The 27,717-nt window shown below is 37.2% G+C and overlaps 1 protein-coding gene across 12 annotated transcripts; it reads right to left on the reverse strand.

The window, feature by feature from the left end:
- Positions 1–380: 380 nt before the first annotated feature.
- On the reverse strand, positions 381–27,628 carry MIER3 (MIER family member 3). Of its 12 annotated transcripts, none has more exons than XM_081941906.1 (14): positions 20,368–20,476; positions 19,425–19,502; positions 17,855–17,905; positions 15,735–15,880; positions 15,026–15,160; positions 12,604–12,724; positions 10,861–10,946; positions 10,404–10,476; positions 8,745–8,896; positions 7,807–7,888; positions 6,722–6,813; positions 4,497–4,624; positions 4,208–4,362; positions 381–4,129 (listed from the first exon to the last, which is right to left on the reverse strand). In XM_081941906.1, exons 3-14 carry the CDS (start codon positions 17,865–17,867, stop codon positions 3,675–3,677), a joined length of 1,638 nt encoding a protein of 545 aa, XP_081798032.1. In that variant the 5' UTR covers positions 17,868–17,905; positions 19,425–19,502; positions 20,368–20,476; the 3' UTR covers positions 381–3,674. The 12 variants fall into 12 exon arrangements, with proteins under 12 accessions (XP_081798032.1, XP_081798023.1, XP_081798033.1 ...); XM_081941897.1 differs by having other exon boundaries at positions 19,478–19,502; positions 20,368–20,378; XM_081941907.1 differs by lacking the exon at positions 20,368–20,476 and adding an exon at positions 19,982–20,075.
- Between the last annotated feature and the right edge of the window lie 89 nt (positions 27,629–27,717).

Genomic DNA, 27,717 nt, shown 5'->3' on the forward strand with positions numbered 1-27,717 from the left:
AGAATTCCTCAGGCTGAGGAATTCTGGGAGTTGAAGTCCACAAATCTTAAATTTGCCAAGGTTGGAGACCCCTGCTTTAATCTATAAGATGCTGCACTTACCAAAAAAAATATATCCCTAAACCCAAAAAGTTATCAGACTAGTATCATTCTCAAGGACTATCATGTTTGTAATACTGTAAGAAATTAACATGGTATGCCTAATTGCCATGGCATAGGATGGTCTTCTGTAAAATTTGTAAAATGTTATATAAGCAGCATAATAGAACCATCTTGATCAGTAAGGAATGTTCCTTTCTATATGGAGATCTGTTGGATTACTGTTTTCAATTTTTTCTCGACAACAGGTCATATTGATCCTTTTTGCAAATGGCATATTCTTTTCCCCATATTTTTTTCCATAGTAATAATATAGATTTTGTCATTCAGTTTCCTTTTGCCAGTTGCAAATGGAGTAACTGATAACTCATTTTAAAAATCTTTGTCCAAACATACTAGTCCAAATAATGTTGCAGGACGAAAACTTTCATAGGAGGAAAAAAAAGGTTTCCAGACATTTATTTCTGGAACTGTACACCAGGTATTAAAGTACAACAAATACAAAATAATGTTCAAAAAAAATAAGTGTTTATGTACAAATATTAAAACCAATGCGACCATAGCAACGTCCTCTTAAGCATCAGATATTAGAACTGGTTGCGATTGTCACTAATTTATGCGAAGGGTGAAGCAATTTGAACCTAGTAATGATGGACGTGACTGATTTCTTAGAGGTGGACTGCCGTCAACTAGCCTGAAGCAATAAGTAGAATACTCCACCCCATGGGAAATTGTAATCATGATTATTTGCACATTTACTTTCCCATTTATAGACACTGTGCTTGTAATACTGGGCAGTCTTCTAGTGGTTAGGCTATCCACTAATTTACATTCAAAGAGTTTGTTTCAATTAAATAATATCACTAATGCACCACTGGATGTGAACTTAACATGGATCTGATCATTGGTTTCCAAAGAAAAACTGCACAAAAATCTAACAGTATAGAGTTCAATACTTCGGAGAATATAAAGCAGTCTGTTGGTTAAGATTGGCCTGTCTATATAAAGAAGAAAAATGAACACTTAAAAAGCTATCAATGAGAGGATGAAATGGCTAACAAAAGTTGAAGTATTGCTCTATTGCAGCACCAGTTCCACATCCAAGTGAATCAAATGTTCTTTTGGAGTTCCTGTAAGCGATACCTCTACAAACTGCAGATGCCCACCATGGATTTTTGGTTTATACAAATGGATTGAGAGCAGGGGAGAACAAGGAATATATTCAGCAATGAACAAAGAAGTCATCACCGTTTGTTAGAAGAATTGTGCTTAACCCATAATGAATCGATGCAGTGTAGTTTTCACACGGCTGCAATTTAGCCAGCTTCATTCTGATTCAAACGCAATTCTTTTAATAAACAGTAACAATTTCTCCAGTAAAATGTTTAAAATAGAGAGAAACAGTATAAGTCCAGCTTTTAAAAGAAAAATTCAATAAATAGCTATTTTACATGAATAAAGTCATAGTGGTACAAATTTATGAATGTCACATCAAGCATGCACAAAATGTTACTATACACAGAAGTAGTCAGAAAATATTGAAATAGATATCTAAAAAGATATGTAGAATGTACACATTTACATAATCTTGCAAATTATTGCCTCATTTTAACAAGGAATTAAAGTAAACATTACCAGCTAGCTAGCCAATAGGCTAAATTAGATCAGCAATTAAAAATCTATTAAAACTAGCCGGAATTCATTGTTCTCTCATACCATTTTTAGAATTTTGGTCAAAAGTCTTTATTAAATAACTAAAGTGTCCATTTAACTTGCTGACAATCAAAATTTTAGACGAGAAACTAGACTGTCTCGGTCTTCATTAAGACCCCAGCAATGCATAGATAAACTGAACATAGTACTGCATCAGTTGATGAGAATGGGTGTGTTCATTTAAGTGCAACTGGTATAAGCATTCATACATTTTGTGTGATGATTTTTATACACACCAGCCACTGGGAAAACCCATAAACATGAATGTGTAACAAAAGGGAAAAAAAATACAGCCAGTATTTTACAAAATTAAATAAGATGGGTTGAATAAGAGAAAACCCCACAAGATACAGCATTCAGCACAAATTACAGCAACAGGAAGCTGACAATTTGACTGAAAGTGTTAGAATGTGACCAGGGCCAAGGCTACCCATTATTGTGTACTGTATTAGACTGACAAGTTTCAGGTGTATACTTCACAACAGATCACCATTAACATATATACGTGGTAATTAAATTCCTAGAATGGTTAAAATGTACTATTTGAGAAACTCAAAAACTTTTGATAGTGACTCCCAGCACCCTGCTGTTGCTCAAACTCAAGATGCTAACATAGTCTGTAGAAATATAAAGTACACTCCTTTTGAATTATTAATTAAGGTGTCTTTTCTTTTTGATAGATAACTATGAAGCAATTTACTATCTCACTGGAAAAAAATACCTTAAAATCAGTTGCAACAAAATTATGTGTGTGTGTGTGTGTGTGTCAGTGTAACGTTGGCAAGTTTTATAATTGAGAACCAAAGTTTTAGTGAACTTTCACAAATCCTTCAACACAGAACAATCTTGTCAAAGATTTCTCTCTGGAATATTAATATACTTAAGTCTGAATAATCCAGGAAGAAAACTGTACTAATGGCTGAAAGTGATTCAAAGATCCATTGCAACATTCACCATCTATTAATCCAGAAATGTTCATGCTATTTTGCACTGCCTTGTTCTGAAGTAAAGACAAACCCCAATAGGTAATTCATTAGTAAAGTAAGCAAATTGTATCATTCTTAATGGCTTTAAGCAATGTTAAGATAATACTTGATGTTTTCAGATTCTATTTTTCAGAAGTATAGATATCCCCCCCCCCTCAGCTCAAACACACATTTTTTTCAGCCAATACGTTAAAAAGTACACGAAACCTTTTGACAGTATAACTATTTTTGTGTAAGGTAGCCGTGGCCTGTAATATTATAAGAGCATCTAAGCTTAGCCTCAGACTTTGCTCTTACTGTCTTTTGTGCTAATATCCACCAAGATGAATCTGTTGTTTTGTAAACTGAAGTGCTCTAGTTTAATATCAGATGACAGAAGCTTCTATTTAAAAATATCCTTGTGTAGTTGTGCAGTTTAAATTAAAGAAATGTTTCCCTGCTTTTGATTATTTTTTTAAATGCTACATTAAGCAAGGATCAGAACTGGTACCTGTAAACAAATGTTATTCCACTGCATCCATTAGGGCAGAAGCAACCTAGAACAAAAACCCACTCTATTAAGTTCAGAACTTCTGTGCTGGTTTTGAGACAGCAGTCTCTCTACAGGTTTAAAAAGAAAGGAAGCAGAGCTTAAAGCTGTACCACATAGTTCTCTTAGTCCTGAACTCTGCTAGATATTATATGAAGTTTCCACATTTATGGATTGGAAAAAAAGTGAAATTATTCTTGATAAATCAAGATATAGTTCTGTACATAAAGACATCACTGATGTCATATAGTTCAAACTTCCAGTGAAAGACTAAGCAAACCTGATCAATTCATCAAGTTTACCACAAACTGCCAACAGTGTTCACTGTCTTTAATTTGCTGCTTGAATTCATTCTGAATGGAGGGCCGTGTGCTGGTGTAGCGCGTGGGCGCTGATAAAGCCATTTGTCTCATTTGCCGATAGACTGCTGAAGTCAGCTACCGAGACCGCCATTTTGGCACTGGTAATATGATGTGTATGATTCTCAAAATCAACAGCCAAGTTGTTCACCGAAACTTCATTCATGAAGGATTCTGGGACCGCAATTCCCATTTTCAATCTCTTGGCAGGCCTTTCCGATTCTTCACCGCACATGTTCATGGTGTTTAATTCAGAATGATAAAATCCAGTCTCAAATAAATTAAAACAATCACTTTCGCCATTACTAGGCAAGTTAAGCAAATCTTCTGTTACGACAGGCACATGATTAACTGCTGTTCGGGGCAAACTGTCCAGAGGTGGGAAGGCGTCTTCTGAGTTCACATCTGTAGAATGGCAGACTGTAGCTACGCTGTTGGTCAGTGCTAAAAGACAGAAATAGATGTTATACAAGATGTAACCATTTCCCCGACCTATAGTCATACTAAGCTTTTCTAATTTACCTTTTAATTTACCTGTCAAATCATTGGCAGTGATTGAATTCAGGAGGCCTAGTTGTTGATCAGGAATGGGCTCTAGTCTATTATTTGACATTATGGCTGAAGAAACTGCACCACCTAAAGCTTCTGCTTCATCTACCAACCGATCCATGTAGTCCCTGCAAGAAAATGATCATAGAGAGGTTATTCAACAAAGTCAATTCGGAAAGCATAATGATGAACTACTATTAATTGTGGGAAATCCTAAATAAGATATTAAGCACAAATGTTCTTCCAAAGTTTTTCAACTTACGTGACTCCAGGATGGTGGTTGTACCTCTTTTTTCCAAATCTTGTTTGTTGAGCAAAGTAATCATATCGTTCAGATTTCTTCCACATGTAATAAAATGCTACACATTCAGCAACTGTCCTGGTTCTCACCTAAAGACAGGGGAAAAAATAGCCTTAATACTTGTGGTAAATTCTTATGGGGAAGGAGTCCAAATGATAAAATACTTGGCAAATTGTTAATACTTGGAAAACTATGATTTAGTTTGATTCCAGTATGATAGCTCTGCAAATATCTTATCAGCTATTAGCATAGAAGCAGAGAATGAGTTTACTACAGGTAGTCCTCAAAATATGATCGTTTGTTCAGCAGCTGTTCAAAATTCAACAAGTGTTGAAACAAAAGGACTTATAAAAGTGCAGCACACTCCTGATTTCATGTGCAGTACGCATGGGCCGTCCCCTATGCACCCCCATGCTCCTTACCTTAAATTCTACCAACTTAAGACCCACAAAGTCACTTAACAACTGCAACTGGGAGAGCCAACGGAGTAGTCATGATGCATCACTTAATGACTGTTTGCTCAGGAACTGAGATTCTGCTCTGAATTGTGATCATAAATTGAAGACTACCTGTAACTTAAAATGGCAGTTTTCTGTCCCTGCATTTTAAGTTTGTTACAGCATGTTCTAATACAGTCTTTATCTTCTTCCTTAACCGGATATTTTAATGGCTAACAGTAGTAACTACTCTTTTCTAAATATGGATTCATTTTACTCTGGTATTCATACATTTAATCTACTCATAACACATTAAGTGGCAAAATCAGAACAATTATCATCTTATTTAATTGAATAAAGCTGTAATTGTCCCTGACTATAGGGTTCAAGAACTTCCTACAGAGTGGTTTGGTGGTATGCACGTACAATACAGAATTTTACAGTGCACAAATTACTAATAAAATCTACGTTTAAAAAAGCTTGACAGATAATTGGAATTTTGTCCAAAGCACTTAATTCTTATAAAAGCAATGCTAAGTGAGGGGGGGGAATCTAAATTTTAAAATAATTATTTTATCTCTTAAAAATACCTTTAATAAACTTCATAGTTTTAAATATGATTCATTGGATATCTTTATAGACTTGGTTAAATCTCAAACTTCCAGAATTTGGATCAGAATGTTTATTCAATATTTGGACCACAAGCAGTTATTAACAATGTAGTGCTTGCTTTTCTTGTTTATATGATGTTATATACTGGCCATTTGTGGACACTCAAAAAGGTCAGGATATAATGTCATATAAAGAAGAAAAGAATTAAAGATATCCAATGGACCATGTTTAAAACTATGGAGACAGGGAGGGAGGGAGGGAGGGAGAAAGAGAGAGAGAGAGAGACAAAGAATGAATTATTTTTATATAGATAACATGGGGAACAGCCTCCAACTCCAAGAAACTCCACATTAGTACTACAGGAACACGAGCTCTGCCTTACCATGACCTGCAACTGGAACTGCTCATTTAGGTAGGAATGAAATGACCACAGAAGAGTACTCTTAATACCCAACTCTGGGAGACAATCCAGAGGAATACAATAGTCAAGGATTGAATGTTACCAGAATCTAACTGGATCAAGAAATCATGGAAATCCCCAAAGACCTCTGAAAACTCTTTGGATCCATTAGGAGCTTACATAGACAAATCTAATGGATCCACTGCTCTTGCCAAGTCCAGAATGTTCATGATCCACAGTTGAAGAGGAAGTGATCTCTAAAATGGCTATATTTCAAATGATACACTATTCGTAATATACTTTCATTTTGTTAATCAGTTCGGCATAAAATTGTTTTCAAAAAGCCTCAAGTGATAATATTTGTAAGAACAGTCAAACTTGCTTAGGAGTATAGCAGCTAGTTAAAAATAGTTTAGAAAGAGGCATGCTCATTTACTAGATGGGTAATTCACATGCAAATGACCAATTAATTATATACTTGTAAATTATAATCTCTATAAAAATTGTAAATCCCTTGTTTACTCACTTGTATCCTACTTTTATCCCCTTCTTTTGTCCTTTTTCCTTCCCTGTTTATATATTTCTCTACTATGTCTACAGTAATACACTGTAATTTTTTTTTTAAAGCAAGTAACTGGTTGTCAAAAATATGCCTTTTATGTTGTTTTACATATTCTGACCTACTACTCAAATGTTAACAACTTTATCATTTATAAATTATTTCTATACCTGCTCACCTTATCTTTTTGTATAAGATGAAAATCTTTCCCATATATCAGAAGTGCATGTTCAAAGTTTCTACATTCTTCTTCTGTCCAAGCGGTCATATCTTAAGATGGAGATTAAGAGAGAAACTAGTGAGCATTTGATATTTTGACAAATCAGCAAGCATTTGGTCTCAACATTTGAAAAATAAAGAAAATCTTTTCAACAAACTCGCCTGGTTCATGAAGTAATCTAAACCAGAACATGGCTTTACTTGATTTTTGCTTATCTTATGCTTGGAAGGTACTATGGTTTGTAAGCTGTAGTTTATTTTGGGCTATAGTGTGAATTTAGCCAATAATAGTAAGCCATAAGCAGAAATGATATTCCATCAATTGCAGCAGGAATTCAATAGGCAAGGAAAAACACTTATGGCTAATGATGAGGTCATGCATACAGAACTATATATTTCATACAACTTTATTGTTTCAAGCATTCTTTCTTGTTATCTGACTAGTATTGCAATAATGATAAAGAATGGTGAAATGTTTGTCTATAAAAATGTAACCAGTGGTGGGATTCAACCGGTGTAACAACCGGTTTGCTGAGTGTGTGCTTTGCGCACACATGCTTCACACGCGCACAGTGCGTTTGAAAACAGCTCTAAAACTTACCCTCTACTACAGCCCCGGTGAGTAAAAAAGCGGAGGCTCGGCAATCCGCTCTGCCACGCCTATCAGCTGGGTTTCAAACAAAGGAAATATAGGATAGACTAGTGCAGGGGCAGGTGAGCAGGGTCAACTGGTTGCCAGAACTACCGGTTCACCCGAACCGGTCCATACTGGCTGAATCGCAACCCTGAGTGTAACAGATTCTAGTTACAGATCAGAACTTTAACCTCAGACTCTTTCAAGAGACTAGATGCCTTCTTTAGTTATCTAAATATGTGGCATAGCCCAGCTGTTACTCTTGCATCACTCTGATTACTTTGCTGCAATTTGTTTTGGTATTACAAAAACATGAGGAACTGTATTGAATAACACAGTCATCACAATCCAGGTCTGCACTTTATGATTTAACATTACTGAACGTATAAACCTCTTGATAGAGGACTTACCCTGTGATGTCTTTCCATTTGAACAGTATTTCTCAATAGCTTCCTTTAGATTGTGGTTACACTTGAAGAGTTCGTAGAGTGCCTAGTAGAGATTGCAATATTTCTTGTTTAACCAGTCAAAAGGAGCGTACACAATCCAGCAGCTGTAATCTCATGTCAGTCTAATGTTTCTATTACAAGGTTATCTAGCCACTTCAAATAAAACATTGGGCAGTGTAAACAGATACTAAGTAGGTGGATCAAAACCTTTTCCGACCATTAAATGCTGCTAATCCAGCAGAAAGATCCTAGTGGTAAAAGACTATGGAAGAAGCTTAGTGAATACTCCTTTCTACACTGTTTTGGAGGTTCCTTCAATTCTCCAGAACAGACTGCCAGAGATCACTAAGAGAAGGTAAAATGGCAAAGTCTTCCTCCTGCAATCAATGAGATGAACCTCCCATGTAAATAGAGTGACCAGGGTACGGGGGCAGCAAAGGACAAAATATTATTTAAACATTGAGAGATGCCCCATAGGTAAAAGATAAATCAATGAATATAGTTTCCCCTTCATCCCTCTTCTGGGCAGAATCTCCTTGTATCTCCATTGTTTCAAAACAGCAGCAGCAATAGCAAAGCACTTAGACTTATATATCGCTTTCATAGTGCTTTATAGCACTCTCTAAGCGGTTTACAGAGTCAGCATATTCCCCCAGCAATCTGGGACCTCATCTGGGCAGCAAAAATGAACTAAATCCTTCTATAAACAAAGTAAATTTAACCTTTTATATACATTGTTTATGGACAAATGTTTTAAAGCCAAAGAATAAGATGTGATATACAGTAGGTATGAAATATATTAAGTTAAAAAAATAGAAAAAAAACGTATTTGTTTTCACATGCCTAAGCATAAAAAGAGTTCAATTGGCAAATTGTACAGAGATAAGATTAAAACATACCTGTTCATTGTCCCGGGTATGCACTCCTTCAGGAATTCTGCCAATTATTTTTTCATTTCCAGTTCTTACAGACGTTTCAAAAAGGTACTCTTTAACTTTATTTTCTGAAATAACATCAGGTTGCCAAAGTAGCTGGTCCTCATTTTCATATGCTATTAAGAAATATTCAAATATTGATGAGACCAAGTGCTCAGTAATCCAGCAATCCCCAGCAATTCTTTGCACATATTACTGGAGAGTAATATATGCAAAGAAATATACAATTTATAAGAATCTGCTTTAAAACTAACATTTTATGACCTACACTCTGGTATGATAAAGATCCAGTTGTGATTTTCCTCTGGGGATATTTGTTGTCATATCTCTTCAATGTTTTTAAGGATATACACACACTTGTTTTCCACAATGTTTCCAAGGAGCTATATTATTATACAGATAGTCCTTGACTTATGACCACAATTGAGCCTAAAATTTCTGTTGTTAAGTGAGACATTAGTTAAGCAAATTTTGCCCCAATTTATGACCTTTCTTGGCACAGTTGTTAAGTAAATCCCTACAGTTGATAAGTTAGTAACCCGGTTGTTAACTGAATCTGGCTTCCCTATTGACTTTGCTTGTCAGAAGTTTGCAAAAGGTGTTCACAAGACCTTGGGACACTGCAATAGTCATAAATATGAACCAGTGGCCAAGCATCTGAATTTTGACCACATGATCATGGGGATGCTCTAAAGGTCGTAACTTTGAAAAACAATCATAACTCACATTTTTCAGTGCTGTTGTAACTTTGAATGGTCACTAAAGGAACCATAAGTCAACTGTAAGTCAAGGACTACCTGTACTCCTGCTATTTAGTATATAGCTATGACAAACTATTAAGATTTGTTTTTCAGAAATATCAACTGTAGCATCTTTAAAGTTTAAAGTAAGATAATATGGGTAATAACAGTTTACAGAGTCAGCATGTATTTTGCATATTTATCTAATATTTTAAATTATGTACTCCCCTATATTCCCATTCATCAGATAGAGGTCAAGGAGAGCATGAAATGGGGACCCGTGACTGGCTAAAGATGTTAAAGTAGTAATCATGTCTGAATAAATTAAAATTTCAATTAGCAGATCCCAGATGCAACAAACTGCATTTCTACCCAGATAACCCCTGAAATGGGATGTACAAGTCTGTTGCATCTGTAGTAATCAGGACCCAGCAGTTAAATTTATCTTAATTTACCACATTTATGGTGATTTATAACTTGTATGTAGTAATAAGATCACACATGATATAAACTAATATCTCATTTGCAACGTCTGTGTAATCACACCATTATATAGATGACAAACACAATCATATCCTTTCACATTTCATAGATACTTGGAAGTACCAGATCCCCCTCTCCTCAACAGGCCTGTTAAAAAGTGGTCACTGTAATTCTTAGCAATTTTTGAATATGTATAGTACTCTGTAGCATACTTCATTTAAACACTCAAAAACAATTCATAAATGAAGTTCAAGATAACTCAACCAAATATTCCATGTCTCACGATCTTGAACTCAAATCTGTTTATGTTTTAATTTTTATGTTAATTAATAATATATTTTAAACAATTATTTTAAAATCTAACTATTTAATAAAAAGTAAAAAGGTAATTAATACTTACCTTTTTCATCATTGCAACTTTTGCCTAAGAAAGGTGGTATTTCAGCCTGGTATTGTGAACCAATCATTATTTCCTGAAAAAATTAGAATGTGGTATTGTAAACATACATATCTCATGATGATGATATATATTTGTGAACCAAAAAGATCAGGATTCAAATACTGTTTTTTTTTTTCTCAAGATCCGTACCCACGAATATTTCCAGGCTCATACTGAGATCACAACAAAATTATCCTTTAGCAACAATATACTTAGGCAGATCTTCTACTCTTTAGATTATAGTTGAAATGGGGAAGTAAGACACTTTCAAAGGCAAATACAATTTGGGAGCTTTGAGACCTGCTATAAATGTAATTCTACAACATTTTATACATCTTGATATCAGACTTTACATACTTTAAGTCTATAGAACACATACAAAAATTTATATATTACTATAGATCATTTTAAGAATTACCTTTCGCAAATCTTCAGATGAATTACCGGTATCTACTTCCACATCTTCACCATCAGATTCTTTATCACCATCACAGATAGTGTTTGCTTTTTACAATAGAAAAGGAGTGTTAACAGACAACTATTTTAATATTTTTAATGTAATACTGAAATAAAACATCTCCCTCAAATCACGTCCAACTTCTGTACATGTTCCAATGTTCAATGCTAAGTTCTTTATTTAACAGCTACATTTTTGTATCATTCCAATCAGATGACTGTGGATGATGGAAAAATAGAAGCGGCCCTGTCTGAGTTCAAAACATCTCTTTATATCTCTACACACTTCCAAAATTGCTTTAAAAGAATCAAAATATTTTCAAGGTAGTGAGAAGCCTTTTGGAAAAGGAAATATTTTGCAAACCCCTAATTCCTAAACCATAGAATTATACATTTGGACTATAAGCAAAATTGCAAGCCTTGCCCTTCCCAACCTTATATATACTTTAGCAAATCAATACCTAAAATTCCAGAGTAAAATAACGAATAACAAATATTCATTCCACTTACATTTCTATCTATCAAGTTATAGGGTCACCAACAGAAGAGATTCTAAAATTTTTTGAAACCCATCACTGGTACCAACATGCACTCCACCTATCAGAATGAATTCATGTAATATCCTAGCCCTAACATTCTGGCTAAACAATACTTTTTATAGCAATCTTACATTTCTAAATTACATTTACTTTACAGTTTCATCACCTTCTCTAAGATTTGTTTCTTTGCAGGTACAATTGCTTACTTTTGTCAAAGTCTGGATGTGCAGAACCATGTGAGATGAATGGGTTTACAAAGACAATGTGATCTGGGATTGTACAACCCAAATAAGTGATTAATGTACCCAAAGAGAAGCTGTGATGCTGCCTGCTCTTAAGGAATATATTAGCCATATTAGACGAATTGTGTCTCACTACGTCCAATATTTCTTAGGAAATGATGTTGAGAACATGGTATGGACTATTAGAGAAGATCCTAAAGAAAGCTAATTGTCTAGCTCTTTTAAACAGGATTCAAGCTCAGAGATTGGAAATAGCATTGACTGCTTTGTTGGTTGGCTTTCATCAAGACTGGTAGGGGAAATGCAGACCTACTGGCTGCATTCAATAGTGCCAAGCTTGGTATCTGAGATTTGAAGGCACAATTCTAGAGTAATTCCACTTCTGAGTGGGCAATTCTAGTCAGTAGTCTTGAGACAAAGCAACTGAGTCTATAGTTCCTGAATGTGGAATATCAGACCTCAATTGTCACCTCATATGTTGTTTAATATCCGTATGAAATCATCAGAATAGATCCACTTTTGCTTTAAGATGAGGCGTCATTAATATGCTGTTAATACCCAAATTATATACTGTCAATCCAGGTCATGTAAAAGATGCTCTGGATGTTTGGAATCAGAATATGGAGACTGTAAGGGACTGAATTTGGAGGAAAAAGCTCAGATGAAACCAGAGAAAAGTTCAGTTGATATTCATTTGTAAACAGCATGGTTTTCTTGTCACAGAACTATTGGTAACCATAGATAGGATCATAATTCTCCAAAGGAGTAGTTATTTCCTTTTGCACAGCTTCACTCTGGACCATGTTAGAATCCTGCCAATGAAATTCTTAACTTTATTTTTACATGCACCAAATCCAGCAGAATGACTAAAGGTCTCTCTAATTTTAATATAGCTAATTTGGGATACTGATTATATTTCCTTACATCTTAAAGGCCGAGGAAAAAAATCTGTTGTTTCATGTGAAGTAACCGATGGTGTCAAATCATCAGCAGAAGACTGTGTTTCTTCATCATCTCCTGACAAAAGGTCTTTGGCTATTTCCTCCTATAATCAGAAGAATCAATCTTTAGTATCATTCGTGTCTTGAAGAATTAAGACATAAAGCTGAGTTCTGATTCAACAACAATCCAGAGCGGGACGGGGGGGGGGGGGAAGCAATTCAGTATGATTTTTCACCTTGAGGTGTCATATTGTAATTAACACAAAGCGGGACAGAAGTGCCTAATATGCTCATCCCTCATTCAAAACTCTCCAACAAACTCTGTCTCCATATGAAAAAAAGTGGAAAAAAATATGTGTAATGCTGTTTTATTGTAGTAGTGTGCTAATGTATACTAGTGCACTAAATGGATGGGGAAAGATGAACTAGATTCAGTGATTAATGTTTTCCAGTCACGTAAATGCTACTCAGATTACATTGGTTTTCTCAATCTGTGAAGAAAAAACTTGAAAGAGAACCTTACTTCAACCACTTGCCTATTTACCGTATTTTTCGGAGTATAAGACGCACCAAGGTTTTGAAGAGGCAAATTTTAAAAAAAGTTTTTTGCACTCTGCAAACCTCCCCAAAACGGCCCGCGTTTCACGAAAACAGGCCCGTTTTGTTTTTTCACAAAAAGGGCAAGAATAACCTTTAGGAGGCTTGTAGATTGCTCCTGGGGGGGGGGGTGGCCAAAAGGGCCCATTTTCCGTGAAAATGAACCCATTTTTTGTCAGAGGGCATGGATAGCCTTTAGGTGGCTTATGTAGTGCTCCTGGGGGTTGGGGGGGGGGGGGAATTGCACTCTGCAGACATCCCAAACCCTCTGCATACCTCGTTTTTTGCACACAAAAAATGGCATGCAGAGGTTTGGGAGGCTTGTGGAGTGCTCCTGGAGGCTGGGGGGGGGGCAAAAATGAGCAAAAACGGCCTGTTTTTTGCTTGATTTTGCCCCCCCCCCTGCCCTTAGGAACATTTTGCAAGCCTCCCAAACCCTCTGCACATCCATTTTTGCAAAGGGGGCGGGGGTTTTGTGGGCTAAAAATGCTGTATTCAGTGTATAAGACGCACCCAGATTTTCACCCTCTTTTTTGAGGGAAAAAGGTGCGTCTTATACTCCAAAAGATATGGTATTTCCTGTCTATTTTTAGAAACAGCAATAATTGTTAAGGTTGTGTAGCTGGTTTAAGGGCTATACTTTTTATGTAAAATAAAATTATCAGTGAATTAACCTTCCCCCCCCCCCCGACACCTTACATAACAATCAGCTCCAAATCAATTATAGCCAATTTTTGTCATCACTCTTTTCCTTTTGAGTAAAATGTCACATAACTATCTCAATCTAGAATCCTTTTCACTACAAATGTTTATTACCTTTTGCTTCAAAACAAAATAGATATGGGCATTTTTATAAAGTTAGAAAGTAAAGTTTCATTTGAAATTCTTTCCTCTAACCCATAATATTTTTTTTATTATTTATCTCTTTATAGCTATTGAACTTTTCTGTGAATTTCATCCTATTCTAGTGATGTTTTAAGAAAGCTACTTTTAAGAAATCATTCAAAACTCCTCATTAATTTATATGAAATACCTGCTTCCACCATATAGAATACTTTAATTTCCCTGCAAATTTTACTTCTCTTTCTCTCTGAATGTTTGTGTGCAGGTAGATAGGTAAGTAGGTAGGGTAGGTAGGTGCATAGATGGATAGACAGACGATAGACAAGACACTTTAAATCAGGGGTGTCCAAACCTGGGAACTTTAAGACTTGTGGACTTCAACTCCCAGAATTCCCCAGCCAGCTGGCTGGGGAATTCTGGGAGTTGAAGTCCACAAGTCTTAAAGTTCCCAAGTTTGGACACCCCTGCTTTAAATGCATTTATATACATATGTACATTTTTGTTAGCTAATGGGCAGTTGGAACACCAGTGTCCCAAACAATATTTAAAAACCTGCTTTTAAATTTTTTCTTGTTTTACAAAAAGAAAAAAAAAACCTTATACAAAATAGCACCTGACGTACTTGCCATATTGTATCCTACTAGAAGTTTACATCAAAGCTGTAATAACTGTGCACTGATCATACATTTTTAAAACTTTACAGTATTACAGATATATCCATTCTTCATTTTGAATTCTGCTATTCTATGTAAATCTAATGCTTTGTTCACATACTTGTCCCACCGCTTTTGCAGAAATGGCAAAATTTCAACGGGTTGAATGACAACCCACTGAAATTTAAGGAATAATCAATGTCAGATTCAGTCAGGTAATAAAAGAATGTAATCTCTCAGTGGAATGAAGTCATGGTAATAATAGAACCTAGGAACCTCCTGCATTTTAGGGCAACAGATAAACTTACTTACTTTATCCAAAGTCATGTCTGGAAGCTCATCTGCAAGTTCGCTTGGGGAACTACCTGCACTGGAACTTGCTATAACAGGAATGGTAGGTTCATAGCCATAGAATGCTAGCAAATCTTCTAATGGCATGCTTCCTTCCTAAGTTTTTAAAAATAAATAAACAAAGAGAAAATAGATTGCCATTTGTAGAAGACCATGTGACTTTGCACACACGTTGAGGAATCAAGTAGCTTAAATAATTAAATAGAAATTATGCTATTGGTAAAAATATTTATTAACGCTTCATTGTTTATTGAAACTGATCATCCCCTTAACAATTTGAACTATTAATTTACAATCTAGCATGCATCATTACAATTGAAATATAAAGTATTCTCTTAACAAACAAAAGAGCTGAAGGAAGTGCCACAAAGCAATCAATGTTTCATTACATGCAAATTATATAATAATTACATTTATCTTTGGAGCTAATACTTCATTCCAAAAAGAAGTTGTACTAACACTACTTTCCCTCATTTATATTGCTAATGTAACTAGGTTTTCCAGTTATTTTTAAAATAGCTTTTCCCAGAAATTATTTTTTTGAATTGATTTATATCACTATAGTGGTGTACATAATTGCCACAAAAGTTGTAGAATGCAGCACTCTCAAACGATGTTTAAGAACAAACCTCTAGATGCATTCTTTTTTTTTGGGGGGGGGGGGTCTTACCTTTTCTAAGTCTTCAATCTCAGAACTGAAATTTTTGCCTTCATCCATCATTTCTTCCTCTTCCAAAGTTCTTTCATCATCATAATCATGTACCAACATTTCAGCTGTAGGGTCAAAGTCATGATCCTCAGAAGACAAAGAGCCAACTATAAAAAGATAATTTGAATCTATTTAGCAACTATCTTAAATTTTACATTACCAAAACTCAACAATTAAATGCCCCAAACAAGCATGTATCAACCATGGCATGAATTTTAAGCACAGCTGTACATTCTGCAGAGTAAATCAAAGACAATATTAGATTAATGCTTCTTATTTTAAAACAATTCTGTAGGAGTAGGAAGGGACTTCCCTGGAGCAAACACATTCAACGGGCATAGTAGAATGATTTCATTACAGCTTTTGTCAAAAGCACTAAAATTGAAACAATCATATTTGCACTTATACTGTACTAGTATTAGCTACACCAGTCCTAAACCCACTGTAGCTATACAATGTAGCTATTATTTTCATAGCTACTCAATTTTGATTGCATGGATTACTGAATGTGCTGAAGCCATTATAAGCACAATCGTTTGTATGTGGAAGCTCACATACTGATAGCAGGAAAATAGCGCTATTTCAGAATGCTAAAAAAATGAAGAGATGGTTCAAATTCTAAAGCTAATACATTTTGAGGGAAGAGCTAAAGCTACCTAAAAATGTTAGAACTGGTTTCCACAACTCATTGTGTTTATTATTTTATTTTATTTATTTATTTTATTTTATTAAATTTATAGACCGCCCCCTCTCCCCAAAGGGACTCGGGGCGGTGTACAGACACCACATTAAAACCTAATATAAAATAGATACACTTAAAAACCAATTAAACTATAAGGCTGTACAGGGTAATAAAAGTTAAAAATTAGCTTAAAACAACCCCCAAAATGAGGGACTAGATCGGGATTAGGCCAGGCCCGCTAAACTAAACAGGTGGGTCTTGAGCATCTTACAGAACCATCTCAGTACAAAACATTATTTTTTAGACCCTGAAATGCTAGGAATTCTGGAAGATGTTGCCCCAAATGGCTTCAGAATATCCCTTTGGGAAGATGGTTATAGACTGTTTTGCAGATTTAGTAAAACATATTTTGACAATGAATGGCAATTTTTAAGCATATTGGCAGGTAGAAACACCTAGCTGATTATGGGTGATTTTGACAAAGATAAGCACAGTTTATACTTGGATGGGAAACCACCAAGAAAGCTCAAGGTTGTAAGCTAGAGAAAAAGGTTGAAATAAGTCAGGGAAGAAGGCAATAGCACCAAATTATACATTTTCCATTAAAGAAAAGTATTTGCACTTGGACATAAAATATATGTTATTTACCTGAAACTGTCAAAATTAACCATCTAAACAAGCTGCAATTTTCAGTAATGTACATAAAATATAAAACAGCTTATTTTATTTTTAGAATGTTCTTTCTTTGAAAATGATTATGTATGGCACAACAGTTGTTTATTCAAATTAATAAAAATGTGTTCAATCATGATAGAAATGATTATGACAAAAATGTGACATTTAATAATCAAATTTCAAGAGTTTAAGCATTATAAAGTGCCTTTATTCTTGATTGAAAACATAAAATTAATGCAATCAATCATGCTTAACTTTAGCTGATTTTGCTCATTATTTTTTTTTAAATGATTCTTAGAATGAATATTAATCTTAAATAAAATTTATACTGTAAATAAGATGAAAAATCTTAAGTTACAATAAATTTGGATCATTATTATAAAGTTAATATAAACCTATGCCTGCCTTTATCAGAGCAAACCATAATCATTTCATGAACCTTACTCCCTAAAAAAGTGATATTACAGCTCCACAGATGAATTTTAAAGGGAGGGGAGTAAACTTGGATATCATGTGCCACTTCCTCAGTCTGCTAAATGGATGATAACAAGGCTACCCTCAAGCAGATGTAGCTGATGGGCCTGATCTACAGGGCCATTTTGGGAAATAAAACAATTTTGGATTCAGAGAATCCAAGACTGATTTTAGACAAACGGCCAATATTTGGAACACAGCAACAGATCTATCACATTGTTTTTGCAGGCATACCAAGGGCTGTGCTTACTGTTGTGAGCCATCTTGGGGACCTTATCAGTCCAATCAGGTGGATTTACTTCTGAAAAACATGGTGATCAAGTTAAAAAAGATGGAATTTTCAACTCATTTCCCATAAAGAAAGTCTTACTGTAGTGAACTTACTTCCAAGTAAGCATACTTAGTATCATAGTTAGCAAGTGGAGGGAATCTTACCCATCCAAACTTGTGCCAGACATCAGATTTCTAGTGTAGCACTGCACTATAATTACATTAGAGAGATGTTTTACCAATTTTTCTGAAAAATGTATTTGAAGTACTTTTGAAATGGTTTTATATTTACATATTACATTATTATTAGATATGTATATTTAAGGAAGAATACCTTGATAGCATAGTTCTACTAGTCTACTCAGAATTTATCCTGAATTCAAAGGGGCTAATTTCAAAATTATACCCAGAAACATTAAGTCAAAGTAGTTAATATTTTAAAATATAATGTACTGTGTAACAAGTTGATCAAAGGCGTGTTATAAGACTCTTCATATATTTATATGTTGTAATTATCTGATATAGTTTTAATTTTGATTTTATTACAAGTTAATACATTGCACTTTATTTTCACTGACAAAAATAACTTCGCTTTTATTTCCACTCATAAAGTTACATTTCTATTTAGTTCATTAACATCCTGTAAAGAAAATAACTAATATTATTGCTTAAAACTAAAGAAGCATTAAGATCAAGGATGAATGCTTCAAAATTCAATGGAACTTTCCTTAAGGCAATATGTATAGGAATACATACAATCTATTGTAGCCAGGAACGGTTGGGTCCCATTATCATCAATGAAACTTACTTCCAAATATGGTTATACTTGCTTTTATTTTCCTTTGAAGGAACAGCATCTATTAGCTGAGCATCCCACTATCCCTGCAACTTTGTTCCCTAAACATACTCCAAAGAGTTGACAGAACTTCTGGAAGAGGATTGGGGAAGTATATAGGGTTGAAGGACACACAAAAATGACAAATTTCTACTAAGTGAACAGAAAGCTGCTAATCAGTTCTCATTCCCTACTTTTATTGTATTTTTCTTTGTACCAATAAAATAATGCAATTATAGGGTCTAAAGCCCATATTAACAATCTTATAGTAAGTCCAATTTACTTCTCAAAATATGGTAATCAAGACTGTGATTTTCAGTCATGTTGCAAAATACAAACTAATGAAAATGGTTTACTTCCAAATAAGCATGCTTCATATCATGCTTAATAAAGAAGCAGGAGGTCTGCAGATCACTGAAGCAACAGACATTTTTATTCAGCAATTTTTTTTTAAAATTGAAGCTTCTTGCATATTCAATAAATGTTTGGAAAATCAAACAAAACAATTTGAAACTGATCACAAGAATTTCTATAGGGCAGAATGCCTCTGCAAAGAGCTTCATACTTTCAATAAGACCCAAACAGGTGATTTTAGGATAAAACAACTGAACATGAACTACAGACAATGAAGGAGGAAGTAATCATTTTAACATCATCAAGAAAACACATAAAACATCTTTGATAGATGTGCCTGTACTCTGGCCCTTAGCCGTACCCAAAAGCTTCCCACTGCCGGAATCACAGAAGAAGGAACTGAACAGGACAAACCTGGGCTCGAACTCCCAAAGGAAGCCTGGAACAAGCAATGAGAGAGGGAGGGGGGGGGGAAACAGATTACAAATAGCCTGGCCAGAGAGACTTGGAAAAAGTGGTCTTATAAAAGGGAAATGTTAAGGCAACCCCTCCTAATTATTCAATCTCTCTTTCTCTTAGACACACACACACTTCCCCATCTTTTTCCCCCATTTCTCCCTCTAACTTCTTTCTTTCCCCTCCTTCGCCTCTCAGCATCCCTCCATCGCTTTCCCCCCCACCCGCACCCCCACCGCTCCACCGGTCCCTCTTCTCGCCTCCCTTTCCCTCCGCATTCAGCACCCCAAGTTGTCTCTCTCCCTCCAACCTTCCTCTTGTCCCAACTCCTCCGCCTCGTCCCCGACGCGAGACCCGGGCCTTGACACTCGTCCCATCCCGGCCGGGCCCGCCCGAGAGGTGACAGGGGCAGCTTAAGAAGGAGCGACCAAAAGATCCGGGCTGCCCGTCGGAGAAACTCACCGCTCCGTCGCCTCCCTCCTCATCTCACCCCAGCCAAACCGTCTCCATCCCGGATTCCGACCACCCGCGGAACCGGAGAAAGGAGACCTCTCCGCTCCCGGCCCCGGGACTGTGGGTGGAGACCGGTAGAGCGCTCAGCAGACAGCTAGAGGCAGACGGACCGACGGACGGACGGAGGCAGCCGCGGCCTAGTCGCTCAGGCTGCGCTTCTCCGCTTCAAGTAGCCCGAGGAGCCCCCAGCCGCCCCCCAAGGCCTCTTTGCTAGGGCTCCGACCCCCGGGAGGTCGTTATGGGGGTGCCGGAGCGGCCTGAAGGGGCCGCCCTGCCGCGAAATTCGACCAAGAACCGGCCGGACCCCAGCGCTCCTACCCGCTTTCCCCGCTCACCTCCGCCATATTGGGAGCGCTCGAGCTGAGCAGCAGCGATGCGCCAAATGCCCGGATGGGGCCGCTAAGCCAATGGCAGCCCGGCCGGGACTGGGGCTACAGCCGGGGTGGGGAAGGAGCGGGGGAGAAAGCGGCCTCCCTGCCTTGCCGGGCGGCGGGGTGGAGGCGGAGAAAAGGGCGCTGCTGCTCGGCCATCCTGCCGGAGACTTTGGCTACGCCGCAGCCCCGGAGGAACGCCGGGAGGAAGAGAAGGGAAGGGGCAGGTGGATAGGGACTCCCCGCTCGCAGTCCGGCCATGGGGATGAAGCCCTCGCCTCATTCGCGAAGTTTGATGGGACCTCTCCTACGCGCCGCGATAAAAGAACCGTGGCAGCCGGAGAGGCAGCGGGAGGGAAGGGTCCCCATGGGACTAGTCCACCTGGTAGGGCCGGCACTGTAGTTCGAGCACCGCGCTGAAAACGCCTGGCCGCGATTTGCTTAGATAGCAGCACCGAGTAGCTGCGGCGACAAGAGTTGGAAGGGGCCGTTTAGGCCGTCGCCTCTAGCTGCCTGGCCACTGTGGGGTTCCCCACATTACAGGTCTCCGACAGACGCCTGAACGCCGCCTCTAGTTGAGGCGAGGATCCCCGGGAAAGCGGTGCTAATTCCCAATGTTTTGCAAGCATCTCCCGAACCTACTGGTGGCGCGTTCATCCATCCTAGTGTCGCTACTAAACCAATCGCGCTGTGGCTGAGGATGATGCCAGACGCTCAACCATTAATTCCTGGCTACAGACTTTGAGAAGAGAGAGGGTTTGGCCATAGGGATCCCTGGGTTCACCAATCTAACAAGTTTTTAAAAGTTAATTTCCAGCTTTTTTTTTATAGGGTTGCTTCACTTACGGTTGGTCATCATTTTCCACTTAGAACCCTCTTGTATTTTCCCCATTCGTATTTCCCCCCCACAAAAAATCATTAAGAAATAATAAAATAAATGCACACAATATATTCTGACAGATTGGGCTAAGAGCCTTCTTCGGCAGGCACCAATGAAAGTAGTGAGCTTAATTAATCGTTTTATATGCCTCCAAACAACTTTGAACAAATAAGAGATGAGTTAGGAATTGCTGGTAAAAACTGTTTAAATACATAATAAAAGTGTTATCTAAAAATATCTTAAATTCTGCTGGATTAATACTTGTTGCCAAATGATGTAGCTATGTTGTAGCGGGATGCATAAGTTATTTTTAAATAAATATGCATAAGACAGCTGGCTGATTTCCATATTCAATATACTCCATTTTCTCAGATGAAATATATGCATACATACATACTCATTAGACTATTCCATTTCAAGGTAAGCAACATTATATAGTGTGTGGGAAAAGAATATGTAAAGGAATGAAAATGTAACCAATACAGTAGTAGTTTACACACACACCATACTTATTTATCCATACTTTTCAATACTTGCAAGTTATCATTGCTTTAGCCTCATCCATATACTGCTTCATATTTTGGTTTTTTTTCACACTTCAAATCTCCTGTTTTCTTTTGGTGGGTGTCTTTGAATCAGTACTCACTGTTTTCTTGGCAAGATTTCAGAAGTGATTTGCCATTGCCTCCTCCTAGGGCTAAGAGAGAGTGCCACAGTCATCCAACAAGGTTTGTGGCCTAGACCACAGTCCAGAGGTTTCTATTCTGATGCCTTAATTTCCACATCATACTGACACACACTCTCTCTCTCATCTCATCAAATCCATCAAAGGATGACTTTCTCATTATTCTTAACTCATTTATTATTCCTCCATATACTTGTTCTATGTTTCACTCCTCATTCATTCTTTCTGTACGACCATACCCCTTCAGTATACTTCTTTCATACTGGTCATTCATGTCCTTCTGTACTGATCCACATTCAACTCAGAGTACTTAGTTATTTTTGACCCTTCTCTTTTTGTTTGCCTACTTATATTGAAGTATCCTATTTCCACTGAAATCAATGGATTGCTATGATTCTCTTAACATATCCACCTCATTTCCATTTAACAATCGATAGAAGCCACTCTTATATGAAGATATTTTTGCTTCTTTCAACAAATGTTCTTTACTTCCAACAGGCTGAATATTAACTACTATCATTCTTCCAGAATTTACACATTCAACATTTCTTCTTCCATTTCCTATTTTTTCTCAATATTTTTCCAAAATACACGAATTCATCTATTTACTCTACTTGTTTTACCATTTATATATAACTTATAATAATGCTATTTTCCCTGTCAGACACAGCTACCTATATTTTTGACAGTCATTTTCAGATCCTATTCTTTGCTGTGTCATACACTTCCTCTAATATTCATTGCAGGTCTTTCAGGTTCTCAGTCAACAATTCAGCATTATCTGTACACAAAAGCATATGTGTATTCCTGTTCCCAGCCAATTCACTTCTGTCATCACCACAAATATTCCTTATTTATCCATTAGTGTGTTAAGCAACAAGGGGACATCACATATCCTTGTAGTTCTGCTCACTGAATATTCTGTTTATTCCCCTACATTTTTATTTCCACAAAAATTGAGGAAGAAAATACAGACTAGTTGCCTAATGTATTTTTACAAGAGCTCCTTGAAACCCCAGTCTAGAAGCACAATGGGAGAAGTGATGGGAAACTACAGATTTTGGATCTCTATAATAAACATAACTTATTAAACAGATTACAATGCAACTATGTATGGAAACATTTTGAACAATGTATTTTATTATTTTATTAAATTTTTAGGTTGCTCATTTCCCCTGTAATGTGATAAAGCACTAGCTAATTAGAAGGCAAGGTAGTATTGATCCCAGACACACTGACTTTCCCTATGCAGTACTCAAAATCTTCATGTTGGGTGCTTCACTTGAGATCCTGGTATCGTTTTAGTACAGAATGATGCAATACAGCCATTCAGCTCAGAGTTCACCTGAATCCAACGCACTCTTCAAATTCCCAAAATAACTTTATGAAACATGAAAATCTTGACTTCATAGTTTATCCAGATATGTCACTGGATCAAAATAATGTAGATCATGGGCATATAGATAGTTGCATATGAAATTTTAGGCACCATTTTCAAATATGTGTGTTTTAATGAATCTCTAAATGAATGGAGGTAGACACATCTACATGGTATAAAGTTATTTATATATGGCATATTTCTATAAATGTGAATACTTGTTTACTCTATATGAGCAGTTGTTTACAGATTCAGAATTAGAAAACACTGAATATGATAGGTACATATGCTTACATACTCTCACTTTTTAATTCTTTCCTTGACAGAAATAAACCTTCCAAGTGTTTCCTGCTCCTGGTGATCAAGTCTTTCTATTGCTATATTTAGATTTTCTTCCTCTCTTGTTCTTGGTATAATTCTTCTGGCTCAGAGATATTAAGCCTTTTGCCCTTATTATATTTTTATTTATTGATTGATTGATTGAACAATCACATGTATACAGCTGTCCATCTCACAAGAGGACTTTTTGTAATATTCTAGACTGGGAACTGTGGAGGCTATACTGCACCAAGACCATTATTTTTCTTTCTTATAATTCGTGGTTGATTTGTTGAGAATTGGAGTGTTACCGAAATTATCTGCATCTTTTCAGCTCCAGTTTGTTCACTCAATATAGATCTTAGCTTCTAGGACATGCTGTCATTTGACTGAATCCCTGAATCCATTATTCCTACCATTTGTATAGTATCTTCTGTGCTGCCCTACAACCCCAAAGAATAACAGAACCACTCTGGTGCTTGATGGTTGGCAAGATTTTCTTTTCTTCCGATGTTTCACTTTTTTTCTCCAAATGTATGTGATTGTGGCCTATCTCTTTTAACTCATCAGTCCAAGCATTTTGTTCCAAACGTTTCAGTTTTCTACTGCATACTCTAGAGCCTAGACAATGATTTTTGTGATACAATGGAAAGAGAGGAAGAAAGGTTTCCTTCTGAGAAACATTCAATGCAAATCATTGTTGTAGAAACATTGCTGTGCTGTAGACTTGAAGAAAACTACTCCACCGTCAGTTAAGCTTTTCAGTGGGTAGCTTGCAGTGATTTGTGAGTTCTGTTTTGCCAAACTGACTAGTTTTTAGGCAGTTCTAGCCGATTTTTCCTTCTTCTTGGGTCTTTCAGGTTTTGTCTTTGGCAATTCTGTTTAACTTCCATTTCTCACTATGTTCTTCACAATAGAAATTGTTAGCTGAAATTGTTTCTGTATTTTATAGAGTTTTCCTACTATAAGCGTGAGCAATCTCCAAATGCTCTTAGAGAACCCCATGGCTGTTGAACATAGCACACAATCATATCCTTAAAAGGCTAAAAAGATTATTTAGCCAATTTATCTGCCAATAACAGAAATGAATATCACTAGCCAAGAGAGCAGAGGAGACAGCCAATTTGGCCTCTTTGGCAAAGAGATGCTTGGATACTGTCCAGAGAAGCTGTAGCTACTTAAGAATAAGAAAATCATAGATAATTACTTTCAAGCAAGAAAAGGGAAAGAAGAGTGAGTTGGTATATTGCAATTGCCCATCAGGTTAATAGATTGATGGCAAACCAACTCTGCTACCTCAAAACATTTTCATCTATCTTGGTAAGATGTGCTTTGCTTCTGAGTAAATAATAGTCATTATCTTTGAATGTGTATACGCATATCAGCATAAACACATATAGTATATGGAGTCCAGTTGTTTATACATACACACACTTCAATCATAGACTTATTTAAATCTGGGAAGAATTATAATTAATTTTCTTCCTACGGAGGAAGGCAGAAATAATCCTCCTGCGATTCCTAAGATACAGCTGTAAAGAAAAACTTCTAGTCCTTGTCAAGTTTGTTCTCTGTCCATTACACATTCTAAGTTTCAAACCTCAGGGTACAGCAGTTGCCTAACTCCTTTGCATTCCACTTTAATGGAGTGTAAACACCTTCATTTGATGTAGATGGAAATCATTTGAAACTTAAGAAGAGAGTTAATTTCCTATTCCTTCAGCAATAAGCTCCTGGTTCATGTAATAAACATTTGTAGAAATGTCAATTATTCAGAATACTGGCCAATACAAAGAGAGTAAAGAGATGAATAATGAGTTTGTGTTTTCCAACTCAATCCTTTTCACCATCTCTCCCTTTTTTGTCCAATAAGGGAAAAACACTTAGCTGCCTTAATTGAGCAGAAATATTTAAGCAGATGGAGGTTTATTAGTACTTGGACTGGAATTCTAATTTCTACCCTAAACCAAGAAGTCAAAAGAAATCCCAGAATAAGGAACTGCTTCCATACTTTAAGAAAACAACATAAATACATTAATCAAGTTACCAGTATTTGTGTTTAACTCAAAGGAGATTGTAGTGTTTAAACCCTCTTCTGAATTCTAATGCAATTTAACATAGCTAAAATCAGTGTTGTTGTTTTTTTTACTTTTAAGAGCTTTCATTAGTAATGGATTTCCATTTCCAAACATCTGTGGCTTCTCTGATGGGTACTATAAATGTTATTACTTCAAATTCTCCAGGAGAACCAAGAACTTCACCAATATTCCTTATTAACCTCTCTATCCATATTGGGTTTAAGTTTGGATTACCATGGAATTGATGGAAAGGCCCTTTTAAATGCATAACAACATCCTTTTAATTAGAATACATACAAGTCATGGCATAAGCATAACAAAACTGGTACGTGTTCATAGTAAGCTTACTAAACTGTTGACATAGGGTGCAGAATATCAACAAGGATTGGGAACTTGCGGTTATTTGTTTGACTTAGGTTAAACATTTCAAAATAATGTGAGTGACATGATTTCTAAGCTGCCTACATCTTGGCACATCAAGTTATTTGTCAGCTAATTGAAGTACTATGTTACAACATTAGTGTAGGTTGACGTATAAAACTAATTCTTTGACACTCCAGTGCATGACATAATTTGGGATTAGAAAGACTCAGAAACCAGCCGAAAGTAGTGATTTAAATAAAGCACAAAAGCAGAGGGTGCATTCCAGATTATGGGAAATAAGATGCAACATCCAGGGAACAGGGTGTCTTAGACTTTCACTTAGGAAGTGCTGAACGTTTTTAATCCCTGGTATTTCTAATCTCACAAGAATGGTTGAACCTTAAATCCTCAGCAATTTTAAGATGCAGGGACTTCATCTCCCAGAATTCCATTGCATGCTGGCTGGAGGATTCTGTGAGTTTAAAGCCCACACATCTTTGTCGCAGAAGGTGAGACGCATCGGACTATAGTTAAATGCTGGATTGTTAAATATCAGGTTATTTTCCAATAGGATGACTCTCTTTAGATAGGCAAGGACACCGGAAATGCGGGCTGTAAATGAAAAGCTTCGCCCACTGGATCGCAACCCTTTTTACAGGCGCCATTTACCAGCCCAGTTTCGTCGCCAATATGGAAGTCAGCGGAAAAGTTTCATTCTGTCATTCTGTGCCAGATCCTCGGGTCCAAATAGAGACAATAAAGCCCCCCCCCCTCCTTTAAAACCAGCCAACCAACCCCCAAAAGAAAATACCGTTTTAAAAGCTGCTGGATGGAATGGAATGCTAGGTTACTAAATCTCTCTTTCCAAACCCTAGCTAATTGCGCATCCCCTTTCCCAGTGCGTGCCCGCGACGGACCCCATCTTTTCTCGGGTCCGGACGGCGCCCGATCCGAAGGACGCTCGAGACCTGCTTCCGGGGGGGGGGGGGAGGAGGAAGAGAAGTAAGCGGGGCCTTGGACCTGTCCATTCCGAACCATAAAGTTTAGAACAGGCCTCTCTCGCCTTCGTTCATTGAGAAGAAGCGCACTATATACTGTATATCTTTGGCGCGGCGCGTAAGATGCACCCGTTAACAATGGCTTGAAACCCTTCTGAGTGGTTGAAGTTTAGGACTGGGCTTTTTTGTTTCCCTCGCACCTTCTGATCCATCAAAAAAAGGGGGGGGGCTTTCTTGCGTCAGGGCTGGATCCGTCAGGTTCCGAGTCTCCTTCCGCTCATCTCTAAGGACTCCTTTTCTTCCTCCGGCGCCGTAGCCGCCCCGAAACAAGAGGAAGGGGAGAGATCGGTGGGTTCTCTAAACCCACCTTTGATTCTCCTTCTGCTACAGCATTTAATCCCCCCGCCCGCAACCCCAGGTTTTGCTGCCACTTTCCTACTTGGAGAAACTTACGGTCTTTCCCCCGCTTTCTCTTCTGCTTCTCTGCAGCGCCGCGGGTTTGCATCCTGGGAAATGAAAGCGAAAGTGCCCTGCCAGCTGGTTGCAAGGAGGAATGTGGAGGAACGCCTGACAGAGCCGAGAAACTTCTGGGGAGGGAGGGGGGGGGTGTCTTT

Source organism: Natrix helvetica (assembly GCF_964273705.1).
Source record: "Natrix helvetica genome assembly, chromosome: 2".
NCBI classification, from domain to species: domain Eukaryota; kingdom Metazoa; phylum Chordata; class Lepidosauria; order Squamata; family Natricidae; genus Natrix; species Natrix helvetica.

What these genes read in the sequence shown, in the direction of transcription:
- MIER3 (XM_081941897.1), bottom strand. An exon ending in AAGTTGCAATGATGAAAAAG is followed by an intron (nt 8,897 to 10,403) that starts GTAAGTATTAAT and finishes ATTTCTTAATAG; the next exon opens with CATATGAAAATGAGGACCAG. An exon ending in AACCACCATCCTGGAGTCAC is followed by an intron (nt 4,363 to 4,496) that starts GTAAGTTGAAAA and finishes ATTTTCTTGCAG; the next exon opens with GGACTACATGGATCGGTTGG.